The 16,878-nt window shown below is 48.9% G+C and overlaps 1 protein-coding gene across 2 annotated transcripts; it reads left to right on the plus strand.

Annotated features, from left to right (window-relative positions):
- Nucleotides 1-202: 202 nt before the first annotated feature.
- On the plus strand, nt 203-14,781 carry IL2RB (interleukin 2 receptor subunit beta). 2 transcript variants are annotated; one of them, XM_075050806.1, is made up of 10 exons: nt 203-253; nt 1,509-1,606; nt 1,923-2,049; nt 3,582-3,684; nt 4,857-4,965; nt 5,937-6,085; nt 6,509-6,680; nt 8,486-8,582; nt 10,385-10,469; nt 11,847-14,781. In XM_075050806.1, exons 2-10 carry the CDS (start codon nt 1,525-1,527, stop codon nt 12,669-12,671), a joined length of 1,749 nt encoding a protein of 582 aa, XP_074906907.1. In that variant the 5' UTR covers nt 203-253; nt 1,509-1,524; the 3' UTR covers nt 12,672-14,781. The 2 variants fall into 2 exon arrangements, with proteins under 2 accessions (XP_074906907.1, XP_074906906.1); XM_075050805.1 differs by lacking the exon at nt 203-253 and having other exon boundaries at nt 1,258-1,606.
- The last annotated feature ends 2,097 nt before the right edge of the window (nt 14,782-16,878 follow it).

The following is a 16,878-nucleotide window of genomic DNA, read 5'->3' on the forward strand; positions in this document are numbered from 1 at the left end:
GAGACCACGCACGTCCGAGAGGAACGGCTCCGCAGCAGAACTGCCAGGCTGGAGGCACCTCTCCTCTCGTGCCAGCAGCGCTGGCTGACACCTGGACATGCACTGAGCTAGGAGATCTGCCTCCGTCCCTCTCCCTTTCCCCCGTCCCCGTTCCCCTCATGGTTTGACGTCCAGCACCTGCTTCCATCCAACTCCACGACCTGGTCCCCGGGGACTCCCTTTGTCTGGACCGCTCGGTGCCTGGAGCTGGAAGGTAAAGGGGGTGATGCCAGCTCTCTCCCACACGGGGGTGGCTGATCCGAAAAGCGTCTTGGAAGGAGTTTCGGTCTGACAAACTGAATCTTGCTGTTGGGGAGGGCTGAGCACGTATTTATCTCTCTGTCTCTCCACAGTCCTCTCAAATCATACCCCACATCTCGCCTGCTTGCTTTCTCTCTCTTTCTCTCCCCTTTTTCTGTTAATGTGTTGTCGTCATGTTTTTCTTCATCTGAACCTAATCTTTTATCACAGCGGGAATCGATGATACGCTTCATGCCAGCCTTTTATAAACTCTCTTCCCACTCCCCTGGCAGTCCCAGCAGGGTCCAGTGGGACTCTGTCTCATTTTGCTCAGCTCTGACTGGGCTTCAGGCTTGCTGAGAGGTGACGGTGGTCCCTTCTGTGGGCAGAGGCAGACCTCAAGGTACGGGTGTCCAGGTGGACGGGGAGAGGGGAAGGACTGGATGAGAAGCCCGTAAGCCCAGTCTGTCCAATACGGAGCATGGCTGTACAGGCTTTCTAAGACAAGGAGTCTTCCTGGGTGCCACGGGTGGATGAGGGGTGCTGCAGTTTCCTAATTACAAAGCCAACATTTTCTGCTACACCTAAAAGCTTCTTCCAAGGCAGTGCAGGGTCTACTTGGTGAGGATGGTGCATGGTTTGTGCGTAACTATGTAGTATTTTGTGATACGGTAAAGCCTTGACTTTCCAGAACCTGATAAACTCCTTCTTCTTCCTGATTTCCTCCCTGTCCCAAACAAGCTATTTAAAATCTACCTCCTAAGCCATGGACTCTGCAACTAACTTTTGTCAGTTGCAGCCAGAGACCCCTCTTACTCTGCAAGCACCTAGTTATTTCAATCCTAGGGCTGACCAAAAAAAGAAGCTCTTCAAAGCACAAGCCATGTGCAACCGAGGCAGCACTCTCTACCTTAGTCAGCAAGCAGCCTGAAACAACACACGCAGACTGCTGTGCACTCACACACGCATTTCCAGAAGGCATTACCCCTGCAAACAGCCCATCTGTGCTGCACTGCGAACGGTTTCAGTGCTGAGCAAAGCACCCAAGGCAGGAAAACAATGAGGTGCTGAGGGAAAAGCACAGACTCCAGAGGAGTATGAGTTTCTGAGCCTGGAAGATCGGCACCGGCTTTGAGCCCTGCCCTAGGACAGCGGATGCCTCCTGTGAGATGACATCTTCCTAATTTGCATTGCTGAGTTATGCTGGGGGGGCGTCTTCTCTCTTTCAGTGTGTCTCCAGTACCGATGAAGCCCTCTTTGCTGCTTCTGTGTCACCTCTGGCTGTTCAGCCTCATGTCTCTCTCACGGGCATCGGACTTGGCACAAGGTAAGAAGTGATTCCCTTCACCCATACCAGCTGGGCGAGCAGGGAGGGGGGTCAGCCGGAGGAGTGTGTGCACCACGGTGTGTTGAGGTGCAACACAGCCAGAGGAGGTTGCAATAGTCACAGGTCTCTTATGAGCACATCAGCCTCCAAGGACATAGAGAAGCGAGTAGCTCTGCCTTTCTTACTTCGAGACAGTTATCCAGCAGAGGAGTCGGTCTGTAGTTTGGGATGGGGTAGAATTGTCTGAGGTGATGGTTAATGACAAACATCATTGCTAATTCAGCCACGATGCTCTCCATCTCTTCTCTGCTGGCAGGTGCCTCCAGCCTAACTTGTTGGTATGACTCACGGGCAGCCCTATTCTGTGACTGGAACCCAGGCAGGGACCTGGTTGAAGGAGCATGCCAGCTGGAGATTTCATCAAAGTTAGGTTTTTGTGGCAGGTGGGTGACTGGAGAGGCTGAGGAAAGCCAATGCTTTGAATGAAAAGTGTTTTGGAAAATTTACCACTTAACAAAAATGTAGGCTCCCCGCCGCCAGGTCAGACGTAGTGGAGTCACAGAGCCAAGGACCTTTGTCTTGAACTCTGTCCCTAACCCCATGTGGGCTGAGATGCTGGCCCCTGCTCAGTGTTTGTCATCTGACGGTCCCAAACTGTCTAGCACAGCCCATCTTCCAGCTCCATAGCTCTGTCTGTGCTTCATTTTCCAAAAAATCCCTCTTCCTTGGTAGCCATCCTCTGGACTGAAAGGCATTTTTAATGGAAAAAGAGGATGTATAGAGATGGGGTTGGAGGAAGGTGGAATTAAAGTTATAGAGAGGCCATTTGCCAGGACGAGCTGGGATGTTGCACCCTGAGTAACAGTAAATGAAGGAAAATATTGTTCCCGCTGTCTCCCCCAGCCCTTTCATCTCTTTCAATTCACGATGTTTTCCTCTCCCACACATCTCCCAGCAGAGGGGTAGGTGTGTGGCCAGTACCGCAGTGGGGGCTGGCTGAGTCTCTGTGGTCTCCAAGTATGACACCTCCAGCCAAGAGACTTACCAGCCTTCCCCAGGGCTCCCCTGGGTGCCGGTCATAAGGAGAGGCTCAGTGTGATTCTGGCAGTGCGTGGGTTGCTTGTGACTGTCATAGAGACACCTCCAACGGGGTGAAATGGGCAAATATATTCTGGGACCTGGCGCATGGACCTAGAAAGCCAAAAGATTTATGTTGCTCCACGGGTATGAATCACAGAGGCTGGGGCTGGATTTGGAACTGTGCCATTGCTTGACCAGGGCTTTAGGGTACCACCTCTCCCCACCATCAGCAAGTCCTAGGATTGATCTGACCTTACAGCTGGAGCAGGCAGCTCAGTCTGATACCCCCTCAGCTGCAGCCCCACGGATGGTCTCCCACCCTGTGTCATAGCTCAGTTTCGGCTGTCCAGCCACGCTTGTCAGAGCAGAAGAGAGGTCACGGCGTAGCGCTGCCACGTGTGACGTATGGTCCTGGCTGGCTGGGATGTGACCTGGTCCAGAAGGTGCATCTCGGTCTGTATCTGAGATCCTACAGGACTGTCAGCGGCTTGAAGGAGACCTGTAAACCCTGGAGGGGTTGAAACAGGCACTTGTCTTCCAGGGCCATGTTGGTGCAGTTGTGGGCAGCGGGTGTGTTTGGGCTCTGCAAGCCCTCTGATATCAACAGGAAGCAGAGGAGGTGGCAAGAGGGTTTTGTGAAGACTTGGAAACTGGAAACCTACTGTTATCTTTGGCTTGAAATAACTGGGATGCATTGACTCTCCACGTGCCAGTACGTGAAATTTGTCTGAGTGACACAGTGGGAAGAGAAAGTGGGATTACTTCCTTGCTGTACCCTGTTCAGCAAATATGGTAGGATGCAAAATGCTTTGAAAGGCCTTTAGTGTTACGTAAATTTTGACAAAATACAAAACAGCCTCCCCAGCTCACTGGAGTTCTCCTGCTTAAAACCCAGATCAATATTCTTACGTGGCAGATCCAACGAGCACTGTGAATTACACAAGGCAGAACACACGACAGGACTGAAGTGCAACAAGACCTTCAGTGAAAAGAGTAATGTGAGTAATTCATCTGGGATGTCCCGGCTAATGACAAGGTGGAAAGGATTTGTATGTGGATTTGGGGTGTATAAACAGTGTGACAGCCAGGAGCAGTATAAAAATCCCAAATCTAATCCCTCACTCCAGTTCTGGAGTTGGGCTTGATGTTGTGTGTTGTTGATATGCATCATCCCTGTGGGTTCCCCTGCAGGAGGGATTAGCTTCATTGTGAGCTGGGCCATGCTGTCCTGACACGTGCAGGACAGACAGATCACATGCAGTGTTCCATGTCACAGCTGGGTTTGGCCCTAATCCCTTCCTCTGAGGAGGGATGGATATCACCACCAGCTCTTAGGTCACCTCTTGACCTCATTTTCCTTGAAGAGGTCAGTACCATTTTCCAGATCATTCACTACTGGGAAGTCTGGTTAGATGTGTCAAATGCAAGATGCAACAGCGACACATCAGTGGAGCTGATGGTGATGCAAATCCTCTGGCTATTATTCTTTGTTTAAAGCAGTCTTTTTTTAGACTCATTATGTACTTCCTTCAGCCATATCCAGAGTTACTGTAGTCCTTGTGTTTTCAGAATAAAACCCCACCCAAATACAAGCTAATTCTCCTTATTGATAAAGTCACAACTGGTTCTAATGATGGACAAGCTTTCTTACATTTGTGCATCGTGCACAAAGACAAATTGCAGGGTTGGTAAACAGCTCCAGAATCTTTTCTTTCTATCTAATCAAGCTAATTTCCCTATTGCTTATTTAATACTGTATGATATATGTGGCCCTTTAGTATCATTGCACTTCAAGACTAATATTTAATACTAGTGTCATCTCAATCTTACCAATTAACAGAAAATGTTTCAGTAAAAATATGTTTCCTCAATAAATGTCACTCATAAAAAGTAACTTTTTTCCTGCTTAGTCAGCACATACAGCAATCCTAGGAAACTAGCATATCACAATATTTTGTGCCCTTCTTGCCAATGAAGAAAAAAAATCGAACCTCATGAAGTATAAATCTTTGGTTCCTCACTTGCCAATGAGGCTTATGCCTTTCAGCCACAAATATCACCCATATTTATTGTCAAGTATTCCTAAACCTCTTATACATAGGAAATGCTTAGAAATATGAATGCTTGTTGATGAGGCTTCAGTGTCACTAATGGTAAATTTTCCTTGCAGACTCAATGCTTCACTGCTTCAGACCGTCTTACCATTTCTGTCCATTGCCACATTGGAGAGAATAAGTCTATACCTGTGCAAATAGAAGATTTCAGTCCACTTGCAAATAGTGAGTACTCATCTGTCTTGCAGTCTCTGAAACTTCCCCACAAAATGATAGCTCATTTTTCTTCCCCATCCACCCCTATGCAATACCTATAGCTGATTTTAGACTTGTGTCTTTTCCTTGTCCTCTGCTACAACTAGCACAGATAAACGATGTTGACTTCTGCCACTTGCACCTCTAACATGCAGTATCATGCCAGTCACTTCCTATCCTGTCCTGTATCTGGGACACTGTTAAATTAGAGTGCTTTGCACGAGGAGTTCTGGCTTCAAACTGGCAATGACAGCTCAGCTGACTCCTGAAAAATGCGTGCTGCGGGAAGGAGGGAAAGTTTTGCTGTTCTTCCCCTGCCCCTCCTACCAGATATGTGCTTCCACCCTCCTTTAAGCCAGCTTTGGCATGCATCACTCTTTGCTGAAAGGATTCAACTCACTAATCCAGCCGAAAAACATCTGCTTGGGTCATTTGTTTGCTGGTCGTGTGAGTTTACATGGCTCAAGGAGACACCAAAAGAGCTGCTGCAAGGTGAGGCGTAAGAAGGCATGGCTGGAGTCAGGGATTGGGAAGGATCAGCCTAGACAGTCCGTGTAACTCCATCCCCCATGGCTGTAGCTCTCTGAAAGAGCAGCTGGAAAGCAGCTCTCTCCCCAACCATGCTCCATTCCTGCCCGTGCAATTGCCTCGTGGATCACCCTTACAGGGTAGGATGCATGGCCACGTGGGATTGATTGCACTCACAGGAGGAGCTGCTTTTAACAGACTCCAGAGACAACTGTGGTCTTTTGCCATCAGTGACAGTGGGGAAGAAGGAGGAAGAGAGAGGGGGAACCCACTAATCATCTCATGTGGCTGTGGCTGGCTGGAGTCTGTGAGCGCAGCCAAGACACCAACCCTGCTGCAGTGGGGTTTGTGGTGGAGTCTTGTTATGGACAGATAGTGCAGAGGTATCAGCCCTGCTCCTTCTCTCTTTCCAGTAAAGCTGAGGCCTCCAGAAGATCTTCAGCTGGTTAGAAAATCTGAAAACACCTATAACTTAACGTGGAGCCTGAAAATTTCCTCTCACTATTTGAATGGGGAGCGGGAATACCAAGTGCGGTATCGAGCCACGAGTCAATCCTGGGCGGTGAGTATAGATGGGGGTACTAAGACCTGTCACCATACGAATCCTGGTCTTCTTTACACCACCCAGGACTTGCTCCTGGACCTTCCCTCAGGGCAAAACCAGTTTTGGTGAAGCTGGAGAGCAGATGACACCCCCCCCGCCCCTTTTATCTGTGTCACCCGCTGCCAGCATTTGGTGATGACACGAAAGCAGACACAAATCCTGTTTTACTTAGTGCTGCCACAAAGAAGTCCAGACAGCTCCAGGAAAGACCTGGGAGGGATGAAAAAAGCAAAGTGAAGAAGAATTTTCCTGCAGGGTGAACAAGCAGTGCACAAGGTGTAGGGATCTGAGACAAGTCCTCTCTGAGGGCCTTGGAAGAGATGGGTACATGAGGCTGTAAGCCAGGGTGTTGATGATGCTCTAATTTTGCCCTACTCCCAGGAGGCCAGGAACTTCACCATTCTGCAGGACCAGATGTGGGTGGTGTTTGAGCGCCTCTCACCCAACTCAAAATACGAGGCAGCTGTCCGTGCAAGGCCAAGCACCTCAGGTACCTACAAAGGCGTGTGGAGCGACTGGAGCAAGACGATACTGTGGAGGACACATGCTGACCGTAAGGATCAGAGTCAAGGAGTCTGACTTGGAGGGGAAAATGGGGACTCGGGGAAAACAAGGTAGAAGGGCCAAAGCAGGCTGAGAAGCTGGAAGAAGATGGGTAGGGAGGATTGTGTTGACCAAAGAGCAGTAGAAAGGTTGGAAACAGTCTGGCCTTCCTAATCTGTTAGGTCAGGCTGGCTCAACAGGGCTTAAGGGCAAAGACCCCCCAACCCCAACACAGCCCCTGTGACTTCCAGAAGCCAGGCAAAATCCACAAGATGTAAATCAGGGACTGCTTCCCCAGAGCAGTAAGGCCAGATGTCTGACCTGCCGAAGCAGTGGCCAGGACTGGCATTTTCCCAGGTGCTAATGTGACCTAGGAACATAAATCCAGCTTTCTAAAATGGCCCAGTTCATTGGAGCCATTGATCAGTGAAATGCAGTGAAACAGAGCGCTCAGCTCCTGAGCCAAAGGACACCTGAGCCTAGGAAGCAAAGTCTCACAGAGAATGGAAGAGACTTAGAAGCATGTTAAGTCCCTTCCAAAAAGGTCTGCTGGGACTGGTTTCAGTCATTGCCTTGAACCATAGCACAGAGGACACCTCCAGCCTTGAAAGATAGTGCCCTGAGCAAGTCTTTTCGGTGAGTCATTGGCTGTGGTTTCTGTCATTTCTTTTCCGAAAAATAGGCAGATAGAGGTTATTCCTTCTCATGTCATCCCCACTCTGCCCCTGCTCAGCCCCTCCCTGTTGTGCCTGGTGCTGATATAAACAGAGGAGCTATGTTTAGAAAGGGCACTGTATTGCTGCGGCGATCAAATTTTGACAGCGTGTGATGTCAATGAATAGGATACAGCCGCAACCAGTTGTCATAGCAACCAAGACCCAAAGATAACCAGGGTACCAGAGGCAGAGGAGACAAAGTGATCTGAGTAGCATCTCAAGGACAGGCAAAGAAAGAATGCCCTAAAAATGCCTCCTCCTTCTTGTATTTTTCTCACAACTACTCCAGCGATGCTCTGCAGGCCCAGACCAAGGGACACTAGGGATGGAGGGACATGAGGGGGCAGGCAGAGGAGACAGGCACCAGAATAGCAAGACCAAGCAAAGGTGTATGGGGGAGATGTGTGTGGAAGAGATAGATTAAGAAAAGTTTGAGATGATGCCGGACAAGCCTGAGGAGTGCTGGCAGCGCTGGCAATCTGGGAACTCAGTTTCTTTCTCCTAACCCTACAATCCAAGTACTAAAATATGGTGGAAAGCTGTAACCTTCCTAGCCTCCTAAAGCTTTCCTGCACCTCTCCAAAGAAAGAATCCAGCCCCTTGACCCCTAACCTTCTCCATCCTTGGTCTTCCTGCCTTCTCAAAGACCCATGAACCCCATGACTCTGTCTCCCCAACAACTCATAATGTTGTTTCAAGTCTCCAGTCCCACTTAAGCTGATTCTAGGACCCCCTGCTTTCCTTTGCAATGAGACAGACAGGGTGATGTACACTTCAACTGGTAGACTGTGGCACTTCATCTGTGGCAACCCCCAGCTGTGGTGCTGTTATGAACAGGGAGTTCAAGCTGTTCAGCACAAATTATCTATTAAGCAATGCCAAGCAGACGCTGAAACCCATAGGAGCTCAAAGGCATCCTACACAAGTTACAATAAAGGCCCTGTATATTATAATTTTGTACAATTTTATAATATTATATAAAATTATAATAAAGGCCCCCTTTGATCACCTTGAACAGCCACACTAGGGCTGCAGCTCCTGCCTCCAGTATCCCGACTAAATTTTCACAGCAACTCCCTCATTCTCTCTCATTTTGCAGAAACATCCCGGCCGGTCCTGCCAGCTCTTCTGGTGAGCAGTTGCATCTTTGTGATCATTGGGACTGCCTTCCTTATTAACTTACGGACCCTGAAATGGTAAATGGGAATCGAATTTTCCTCTCCTGTATCTTGTGTGTCTTCTCAAAACCCGCGTTATTTTTCACTTGGCGTTACTCAGGATAGACAGCGACTTAAATATATGGTTTATAGCCCAGCCTTTTGAGGCTGACATTTGTCTGGGGACATATATCACCACCAAGATGATGTGGTTTCCCCACCATCATGGTATTGTGCTGCGCTCCTGTGATCTGGTGCCATGCCCTGGCTGAATTAAAAACAGTCACCACAGCGTTTCTGTTGCCCAGGGGTTAAGTGGTGTTCCCCGGCAGGGATGCACCAAAATTGCCTCTTAAAAAGCAGGCCACTGGGTTGAGCACTCCCTGAGTAGAGAGGACCAGGCAGCCTAGGTACTGCTACCTTCTCATTTAAACACTCCAGGAAGAGCTCAGAAAGGACGTGGTGACATTTGGGCTGTAGGCAAAATTCTTGAGTGAGGAGTGCAATTCTTCCTCTCCCTGGTCTGTGCACTCCTGAAGTCTCTCATCACATGCTGGTAAGCCTCTACGTGATGTTTTAAAGATCTCTTTTCCAGCGTTTCTACCCAGACACTGCTTTTATTCAGAACTGAAAACATCTCACAAGGTTACCTCGTGCAATAATACGGAGAGTGACCTGTCAACATGGCGAGGTTAGAAATGGCCGCAGGTTTTTGCATCTCAGGACGGGGGCGAAGAAGCAGGGTGCTGATGTTCATGGCAGGGAGCAGGGAGAAATATTCTCAGGAATGAGGCAGCAGAGGCTGGATGGCTTCTCTGTAAGGAAAGAAGGAGAGGCATGCTGGAGGAAGATGGATACTCAGAAAGTCACTCGTCACTGTGTTTTACCTTGAGTCATAACACAAAGGTGAGGAAGTGCTAGCTATATGGCACAGAGAGATAAAAAGGCCTCCTTTCTCCACGGAGTATAATTAACCTGGGGGAATTGGATGGAGGTTAATGCTGAGGTAAGATCCAAGGAAGGATTAGACATGCATGAATAAAAATAGCATCTGCAGTGATGTAAGGTAGTTTATATGCAAGAACTAGCAAATTCTGATGCTTCAGAGAGTACACTGATTGCCTCTGGAGGTCAGGAGGGTCTTTCCTCAGAGCATCCCACAGCAAAGCTTCAGCAAAGAGCTGACAGGATCAGCCAACCTCTCCGAGGGACTGAGGAGCAGATTAGATCACTTCATGCTGCCTCAGGATGACAACACACTGGTTCCAGTAAAGTAGAGGCCTCTGGACTGATGCAAAATGTACTCACATGGCTTGCACGGCCAGCACATCCTACCTATACCATGCAGCATCCTGCTTACAAGGCAGAGGGTTGTGGTACAGCTCTGCCAGTGGTGGTCCTGCTCAGGACACGTGGTCCTCTGAGTCATTGTGGTGGCACCAAAGCAAAAGAGGGGACAGATGACAGCAGCCGGAGCTTGGAAACGAGGGAGACCTGCCCAGCTTGTCATCAGGACAGGGGCTCAAGGGGGCAGGTGGAGAGGTTAAGGTGACCCGCCAAGGCAGGGAAGAAACCAGTGAGCTGTTGGTCCTGCTTCCCCAGGGAAAAGGCTGAGGGCAGTGTATTTTCCAATGTCAGGTTTAACTGCCTCATCTCTACACCTCTCATCCCTCAGTTATTGCATTTCAGGCCGCTCAAGAGTAAGGAGAGCCCTTGGGCTTGTTCTTATTTTACCTCCCCCCCACGCCAGGGTAGTACCTATGAGCTGCGTACCCCCACCACAGTGCCAGATTGGTCAGGATCAGGCCCTGCTTCATTCCTCTTCATTCTCTCTTCTCAAGGTTTAAGAAGATCCTGAAGATTCACATCCCAGACCCTGACAAGTTCTTTCCCCCACTCGTTTCTGTTCATGGAGGTGACATTCAGGTATGGGACTGGGGATGGAGCCATGTGGTAATGAGGGAAAGGAGGGTCCAGCTGCACGTGCCCAGGACAGACAGCTCGTTGTCAGACCTACATGTGCACACACGACGCATGTGCCTGTAGCACCAGCTGCTGGGTTCTCTGCTCGGGTTTTATTTTCTGACCTTCTAAAACTTGACACGCGGCTGAGGCATCTCTAATTACAGAACCGAGAAACGGCAAACCACGCAAACCTCAGCGCTCTGCTCCCCTAATGGGGAGGCTGAGAGAAAACAAGGGACCTGCGGAAAACAAGGGAGCTTGGTCTCTCAGATGCCCTTCTGGCCCACTTTGGTCTCCCCCTGCCTGCCCTAGGCTGGGCGGCTCTTCCCCAGATTTCCTGCTGTGATCCCCTCCTCCTGGCTGTGAGCTTTTCCTCAGCTCCTAATGTAAATTGCCATCACGCTGGATGGCACTTAGCTGTTTTCTGCATCCTTGTTGTCTCTTTCCCTTCTTCCTCCACCCCCACTTTCTCCCTTCCCCTAATCTCTCCGTAAGTATGGGCAGCTGCAAGGAGACAATTATCATTCTGTGCAGTATTAAAGGGAGTGGCAGATGCAAGACGTGGGAGGTGATCCCAAGGGGCATCTTGCTTTAAGAAGAATGGAAACAAACTGCAGAGGGTCCAGAGGACACCAAAGCTTTGGAAAAGCCTAAGTGCAAAAAGCCTTAGAAAGCTTAAACTACAGGGGAAGAGTGCAGAGTAGGGGGGCGGGGGTGTGCAGCAAGCACTGAAGACACTTTCTCAGTGCAGAAAGAACTAGAAAAATTGGCTTTACTGGCCATAAAGGCAATGAAGTTGGATGTTATCAAAACCAGTTTATTTTTAAGGATAATGATGCACTGCAGGATGCCACTCATGGTGAGTGTGCAAATCTAGGCACAAGGGGCCTGGAAGAGCACTTTAGACAAGAAATCTGCATACGGCCATCTAGATGTATCAGAAACTGGTTCAGCACCTGGGAATAGATTGCATGAGATGCATCTCAGTACTGCTTTTCATGTTTCCACCTTCGCTTCATCTTATGGCCTTGTAATTTTTTTTCTTCCTTTCACTTTAATCCTCCATCTTCCGCTCCCCCCTCCAGAAATCTCAGAACATAGGCTTGCAAGATCCGCTCTTGATTTCAAAGTGACAGAAAGATATACTTTCTCAGAAAATCCTGCAGATGAGACATCATGAATGTGAATTTCCTTCCCCACCACCTCCAGCAACTCTTGCTTGGACAGAGAAAAGGTCACTTGATTGCTGTGGGTGCTCAGGAAAAGAAACCTTTGGTTTCTCACTGAGTGTTATACTTTGGGGGTAACAGTCTCTCTCCTGTGTTTCTTCCCCATCAGAAATGGCTCTCCTCCCCATTCTCCACATCTTCCTACTGTGTGAACAGCACAACCCCGGAGATCTCCATGCTCGAGGTGATGCAGAAGACTGAACAGGAATCCCAGTTTCTACTTTCCAAGGGAACGCTGGCTCCTGATCCTCCCTTAGAAACTAGTGGGCACTCTGTATCCAGCTGCTTCACCAACCAAGGCTACTTCTTCTTCCACCTTCCCAGCTCCTTTGAGATCGAGCCCTGCCAGGTCTACTTCACCTATGAGCCTTTCACCCAGGAGGGCAGTGGCAGCAAGGATGGCGAGTCTTACCATGCTTTCTCCTCCCCAGACCTCTGCACACTAGCAGAGGACATGCACTCGTTGTCCCACAACTTCCTCCACTGTATCAAGGCGACCCAGGGCTTCCAACGTAGCTCCTTCGTAGAAGAGACAGAAGGTGAAGCCCAGCGGGCCATGGCTATTTCTGGGGCTCTCCAGTCAAGTGAAGACACCTCACCAACACCAGTTCTGAAACAGGATGAGAAGGTGGTGGACAAAGCAGCTTTACAACCTGCTGAGGCCCTGTGCCAGCTGGACACTGACTCTCCTGACCCACCGGACCCGCGTGACAGCCATACTATCGATACAACGGAGGGGAGTGGGAAGGCAGGTCCTCGGATTGACCCCTGTACACCAGGAGCACATGCTACCCCTTTCTCTCAACCTCCACCTCTAAAGCAAAGCCAGGATGAGGATCCATGCAGAATAGCCTTCTCCAGCCAGGTCCCCAACACTGGTGCCTACCTTTCTCTGAGGGAGCTCCAAAGCCAGTACAGCCATTGCTCTGTCTAGGATCTGCCTGGAGAAAACCCACAGGTGGGAAAGGCCTTTTCTGCAAGGAAGACTAGATGGACAGTTTTTCTACTCAGGACACGAACATGTGTTCAGCATCAAACCTGTGGGGACTGTTCTTTAATGATGCTGGAGAACACAGTTACTCTAGAGGGTTGCAAAACCAGAAAAGGGGTAGGATAGACAAGGTGTAAATTCATGGGTGGCTGCATGGGTAGCGCTAGCTCCCAGGATAAAATGTTGGAGAAACCGACCACTGAACATGAGAGGACATTTTGCATGGAGAACTAGGCTAGTGGACAGTAAAGCAATACATGGAGAATGATAAAGCCATATTAAAGCTGTTCAGTGGCTATACAGCTAATGGAAACACAGAAGCCTGATTCTTAGGCACATATGCCAACGATGACTCACCTTCATAACTGAACCTGTTTCTCTGCTATTACTGGATCCAATGGCATAGAAACCCCTTCCCATTCTGCTTAAGTGCCATCCCGAACCTCACCAAGGTGCCATCACCTCACCAAACCAAAAAAAGTTTGCTTTTTCCTTCCCAGCTCCCAGCAGGAGGCTGTGACAGCATTTCCATGCTCTGTATCTTGGTGTAAAATAGCACTCAGCTTTGAGGTTCAGCAAGCACATGGTCCATTTGCCTCATCCCAGCCTAAAAACCTCTAATGGGAGGGAGAAATGCCTGAAGAGGTAGATATGAGATTTTGTACAAGGAACAGTAGCACTGCCAGTCAATGCTGGGGCCGATGATGAAACGGATGAAGATATCTCCTCCTAACTAACCAAGGGTGTGATTTTTTCTGTGATGTCCCCAATTCAGGTTTTAATCAGAGATTACATTTTGCGGCGCTACACAGTCCAGCTTTAGACTCGAGTCTCTAAGGTCAGCTCAGAGCCACAACTGTGTCAGCTGTCTAAGCAGCACAGTGTAAAAAGAAATCCCCATTATTGGGTTAAAAATACTGGGGAAATCCCCTTCCCCCTCCTTCTTTCCCCCAGGTCTGATGATGGCAGTAAAAAGAACGCACACAATTTCCCATTCTTGCTGCAATATTTTTCATGAAATCGAAAGCCTCTCTGCCCTGCTGGCAAAATACAGTTATTTGACTACGATAAGCTGATTGCAGAATAGTTCATCCCACATCCTGTATTAGTGGAAAACATCGCAACGGTGCTGCCCATTCCTTCCATTGCTCAAGGGAAACCATTGCCTAATTAGCGGCAAAGATGTGGTGAATGAGCCCAGAAAACTAACCCACGAATCAGCACCTTTGCTGAAAAGAAAACCTCAAGCCACTCACAAAGAATGGGGATAGCAAAGACTACTTTTTTTTTTTTTCTTTTTCCTCTGCATTTGCTGATCTGGGTTGAGAGAAAGCAGCACACCACAGAAGAAAACTGGCAAGGCAAAGGAAGACAAGATGTTCTGGTTACATCCATCCCTGCATTCAACATCTGTACTGCCTGCCTGCTTTCTTGCCATATTTCTGGAATATTCAGCAGTAGGAAAATACCAGCCCTGTGCTAAACATCTTTCTTCTAAGAGTTTTATATCAAACAGGTCAGGAATATCGAACTTCTCGGTACTTCTGTCACCCCTGTGAGTATCACCCAGAACTAACTCTTCCCTACTTCTGCCTGTACAAGCACTGACCTTCCCCTTTGTCCTGGTCCCACACTGTTACCTGACCTTGCATTATGCAGCCTGAATGTCATTATGAGTCCCAGCTATGGGGTCACCCACTGGCTTGGATTTCACCTCAAAAGAGCTGCTCAAAGAAATTGAGCCGGCCTGCAGCTGAGAGGGCTCAGGGAGCTATATTTCTCCTCTCATCAGCTTCTTCACCACCTGCATCAAGACGTGGACTGCTCTGCTGTCTCCAGGAGACAGCATGTGAAGAAGAACCCCCAGCTTCCCAGATAAGGAAGCACAAGGCTTGCCCAGCTGTTTGCTGTTCTTTGAGAATCTTCAAGAAGAGACACTGAATCCCAACTTGCTATATTACATGGGCCAAATATCCCGTTTGTACTGATGGTTATCCTGTCCTAATATAGATCTTCATAAGCTTTTCAACTATTCTTGCTGCTAAGATGAGTACCAGAGAAAAACCTTGCCTTTTTGTAAATAAAAGAAACATTAAGGAATCTACAGTGTTTTTCTGTACTTTGGGGTGGGGGGGAAGGATTAACAGCTTTTCTAAATAGGGGACTAGGCAAAGCTTTGCTCGGACCAATATACCTTTAGCCTCCTTCCTAATCCTTTCCCCAAGGGACTCAGCCACCTAAACCAGAAAGCAGAGCTGGAGGTGATCCTGCTGCAGGTCCCTGAGGACCATCCTGCTGGCTCAGTATCCCCCTCCTCCCCTCCCTTGTGAAAAGGCTGAGAGCTTTGGAGCTGGCACGCTGTTAGCACCGCATTTGCAGCCACGCTGGGTGTGAATGTGTGACACACTGCAGCAGGAAGTGCTCGACATCAGATCTGACGATAACCGGACCTTTCTTCCAGGAAGACAAGATCATGTGGCCTCCTATGTGAGTAACCCAGGTTGTGAATACCAAAGGCATAACACACTCAGTGATAGGGGCCCTTTCTCTGCTGGGTCCCCAAGAGCTCTTTGGAAATGTCACACGGGGAGCGGTCCCCTCTCAAGCTGATGCAAATGTGCAGTGTGTGGTTTGTAAAACCACAGAAAAACACTACTACGGTGTCCATCAGTACCAGAGGCAAACCAGAGCTGAACGCCAGCACCGTGTGGAAAATATTGCACTAACAGCCACAGGCATGAGTCCTCTCTTTATCTTAAGCCTGGAGGCAGCTAAGATAGCTGTCACTCCGCTCATCTCCTTTCCAAGATACCTTGTTCATAAATAGGCAACATCATTCTCAGCCCCCTCCCACATTCCTTCCATTTTTTTACTGTGGAGAAGCAGAAAGTAAAGGGTACTTGCAGTACAGATATTCCTCTGAAGTCAGATCTGATCAAGGTTTTGGGTCCTTGGTTGATTCAAAAGGCTGTGGTGATAGATGTGGTATGCTTGCTTAGATAGATCAGATTGAGATTCTATATTTTTTGTTCTGCTGAAAACACCAGAGGAGGATGCTTCTTTACAGGAAAGGTGGATACAAAAAAGTAAGGTCTCTGGCATTGGGAAATACCCTCAGCTGGTTTCTGACCCACTGTGTCAAGCCCTCATAGTGTAAGCTTGGGAAAGGCATATACGAACACATATATGCCTAAAGATGCAGCTAGTCCCCAGTTATCTGGGGAAATTTTGGCTCAAAGTAATTTTCAAAAGTAAAGTCTGGTCTCTTAAATCTCTTGAGCAGTTCTGAAAGCATTTCTTATTGTCATTGCATGCCTCAGTTTCCCATATGTACAGCAATGAGTTAGTTGGGATAACCAGGCTGACATTCCCAGTCAAACACTGCAGCTTTTCATCCACATTTAACATTTATCTACTAGAATCCGCCATGAGGCAACTACAGCAATGGCTTTTAGTCTTCTTGCAGTCCCCGACTAAACCTGAACCAGTGGCAGAGCTGAAAACAGCTATCCCTGCCCAGCTTTCAAAATAAGCCCAAATGAGCCCTGGCCCAAATGAGCTCAGCCCCAGGTCAATGCCACTGGCTGGAGCTCAGCCTTAGGTCAAGAGTCGTCCATGTCCCCATCCCCTCCACCCATTTATTGACAGAATAACTCTATTTACTCTGCTCTAGCTGGAGCGTGGTTCCTTTTTTGTGAAAAACAAAGGGGCACGTACAGAGCTGCGGGGCTGTAAGCAGAACGTGGTACAGGCAAGGTAGGTGGGAAGGACCTTGAGCTAGAAGAAAAGCAGATGCCGCAGGGAAGAGCGAGTGGCGGTGCGACAGAGCACGGGGAGCCCAGTGTCGGGAGACTGAGCAGCGAGAAGTGCAAGAAGACCAGGGGGACGCTTGCAGGTCGGGACTGAGAGACGCCGGGCTTTGCTTTTATCTGCATGACCACTGCGGTAACCGGACCCGCTGTCTGCTGTCATCTTCCCTCCTTCAAGCGATCTACACCTGCCAGCCAGCACCTGCTCCATCCCTGTGCTGGGGAGCCCATACCCTGCGTTTTGCCTCTCCCTTCAATGGGACCAAGGAGGGTAGCTAAGAAATACAGCAGTTGCTCAGCAACTCCCTGTCCCCTGAGGAGGACAACGTGAGCTATCTGCA

Source organism: Buteo buteo, chromosome 19 (assembly GCF_964188355.1).
Source record: "Buteo buteo chromosome 19, bButBut1.hap1.1, whole genome shotgun sequence".
In the NCBI taxonomy this organism is placed as follows: Eukaryota; Metazoa; Chordata; class Aves; order Accipitriformes; family Accipitridae; genus Buteo; species Buteo buteo.

Coding starts and splice junctions, on each gene's coding strand:
- IL2RB (XM_075050805.1), top strand. CDS start 1,480: ATGCTGGGGGGGCGTCTTCTCTCTTTCAGTGTGTCTCCAGTACCGATG. Junction 2,050..3,581: donor AAGTTAGGTTTTTGTGGCAG/GTGGGTGACTGG, acceptor CTTAAAACCCAG/ATCAATATTCTTACGTGGCA. Junction 6,681..8,485: donor GTGGAGGACACATGCTGACC/GTAAGGATCAGA, acceptor CTCATTTTGCAG/AAACATCCCGGCCGGTCCTG.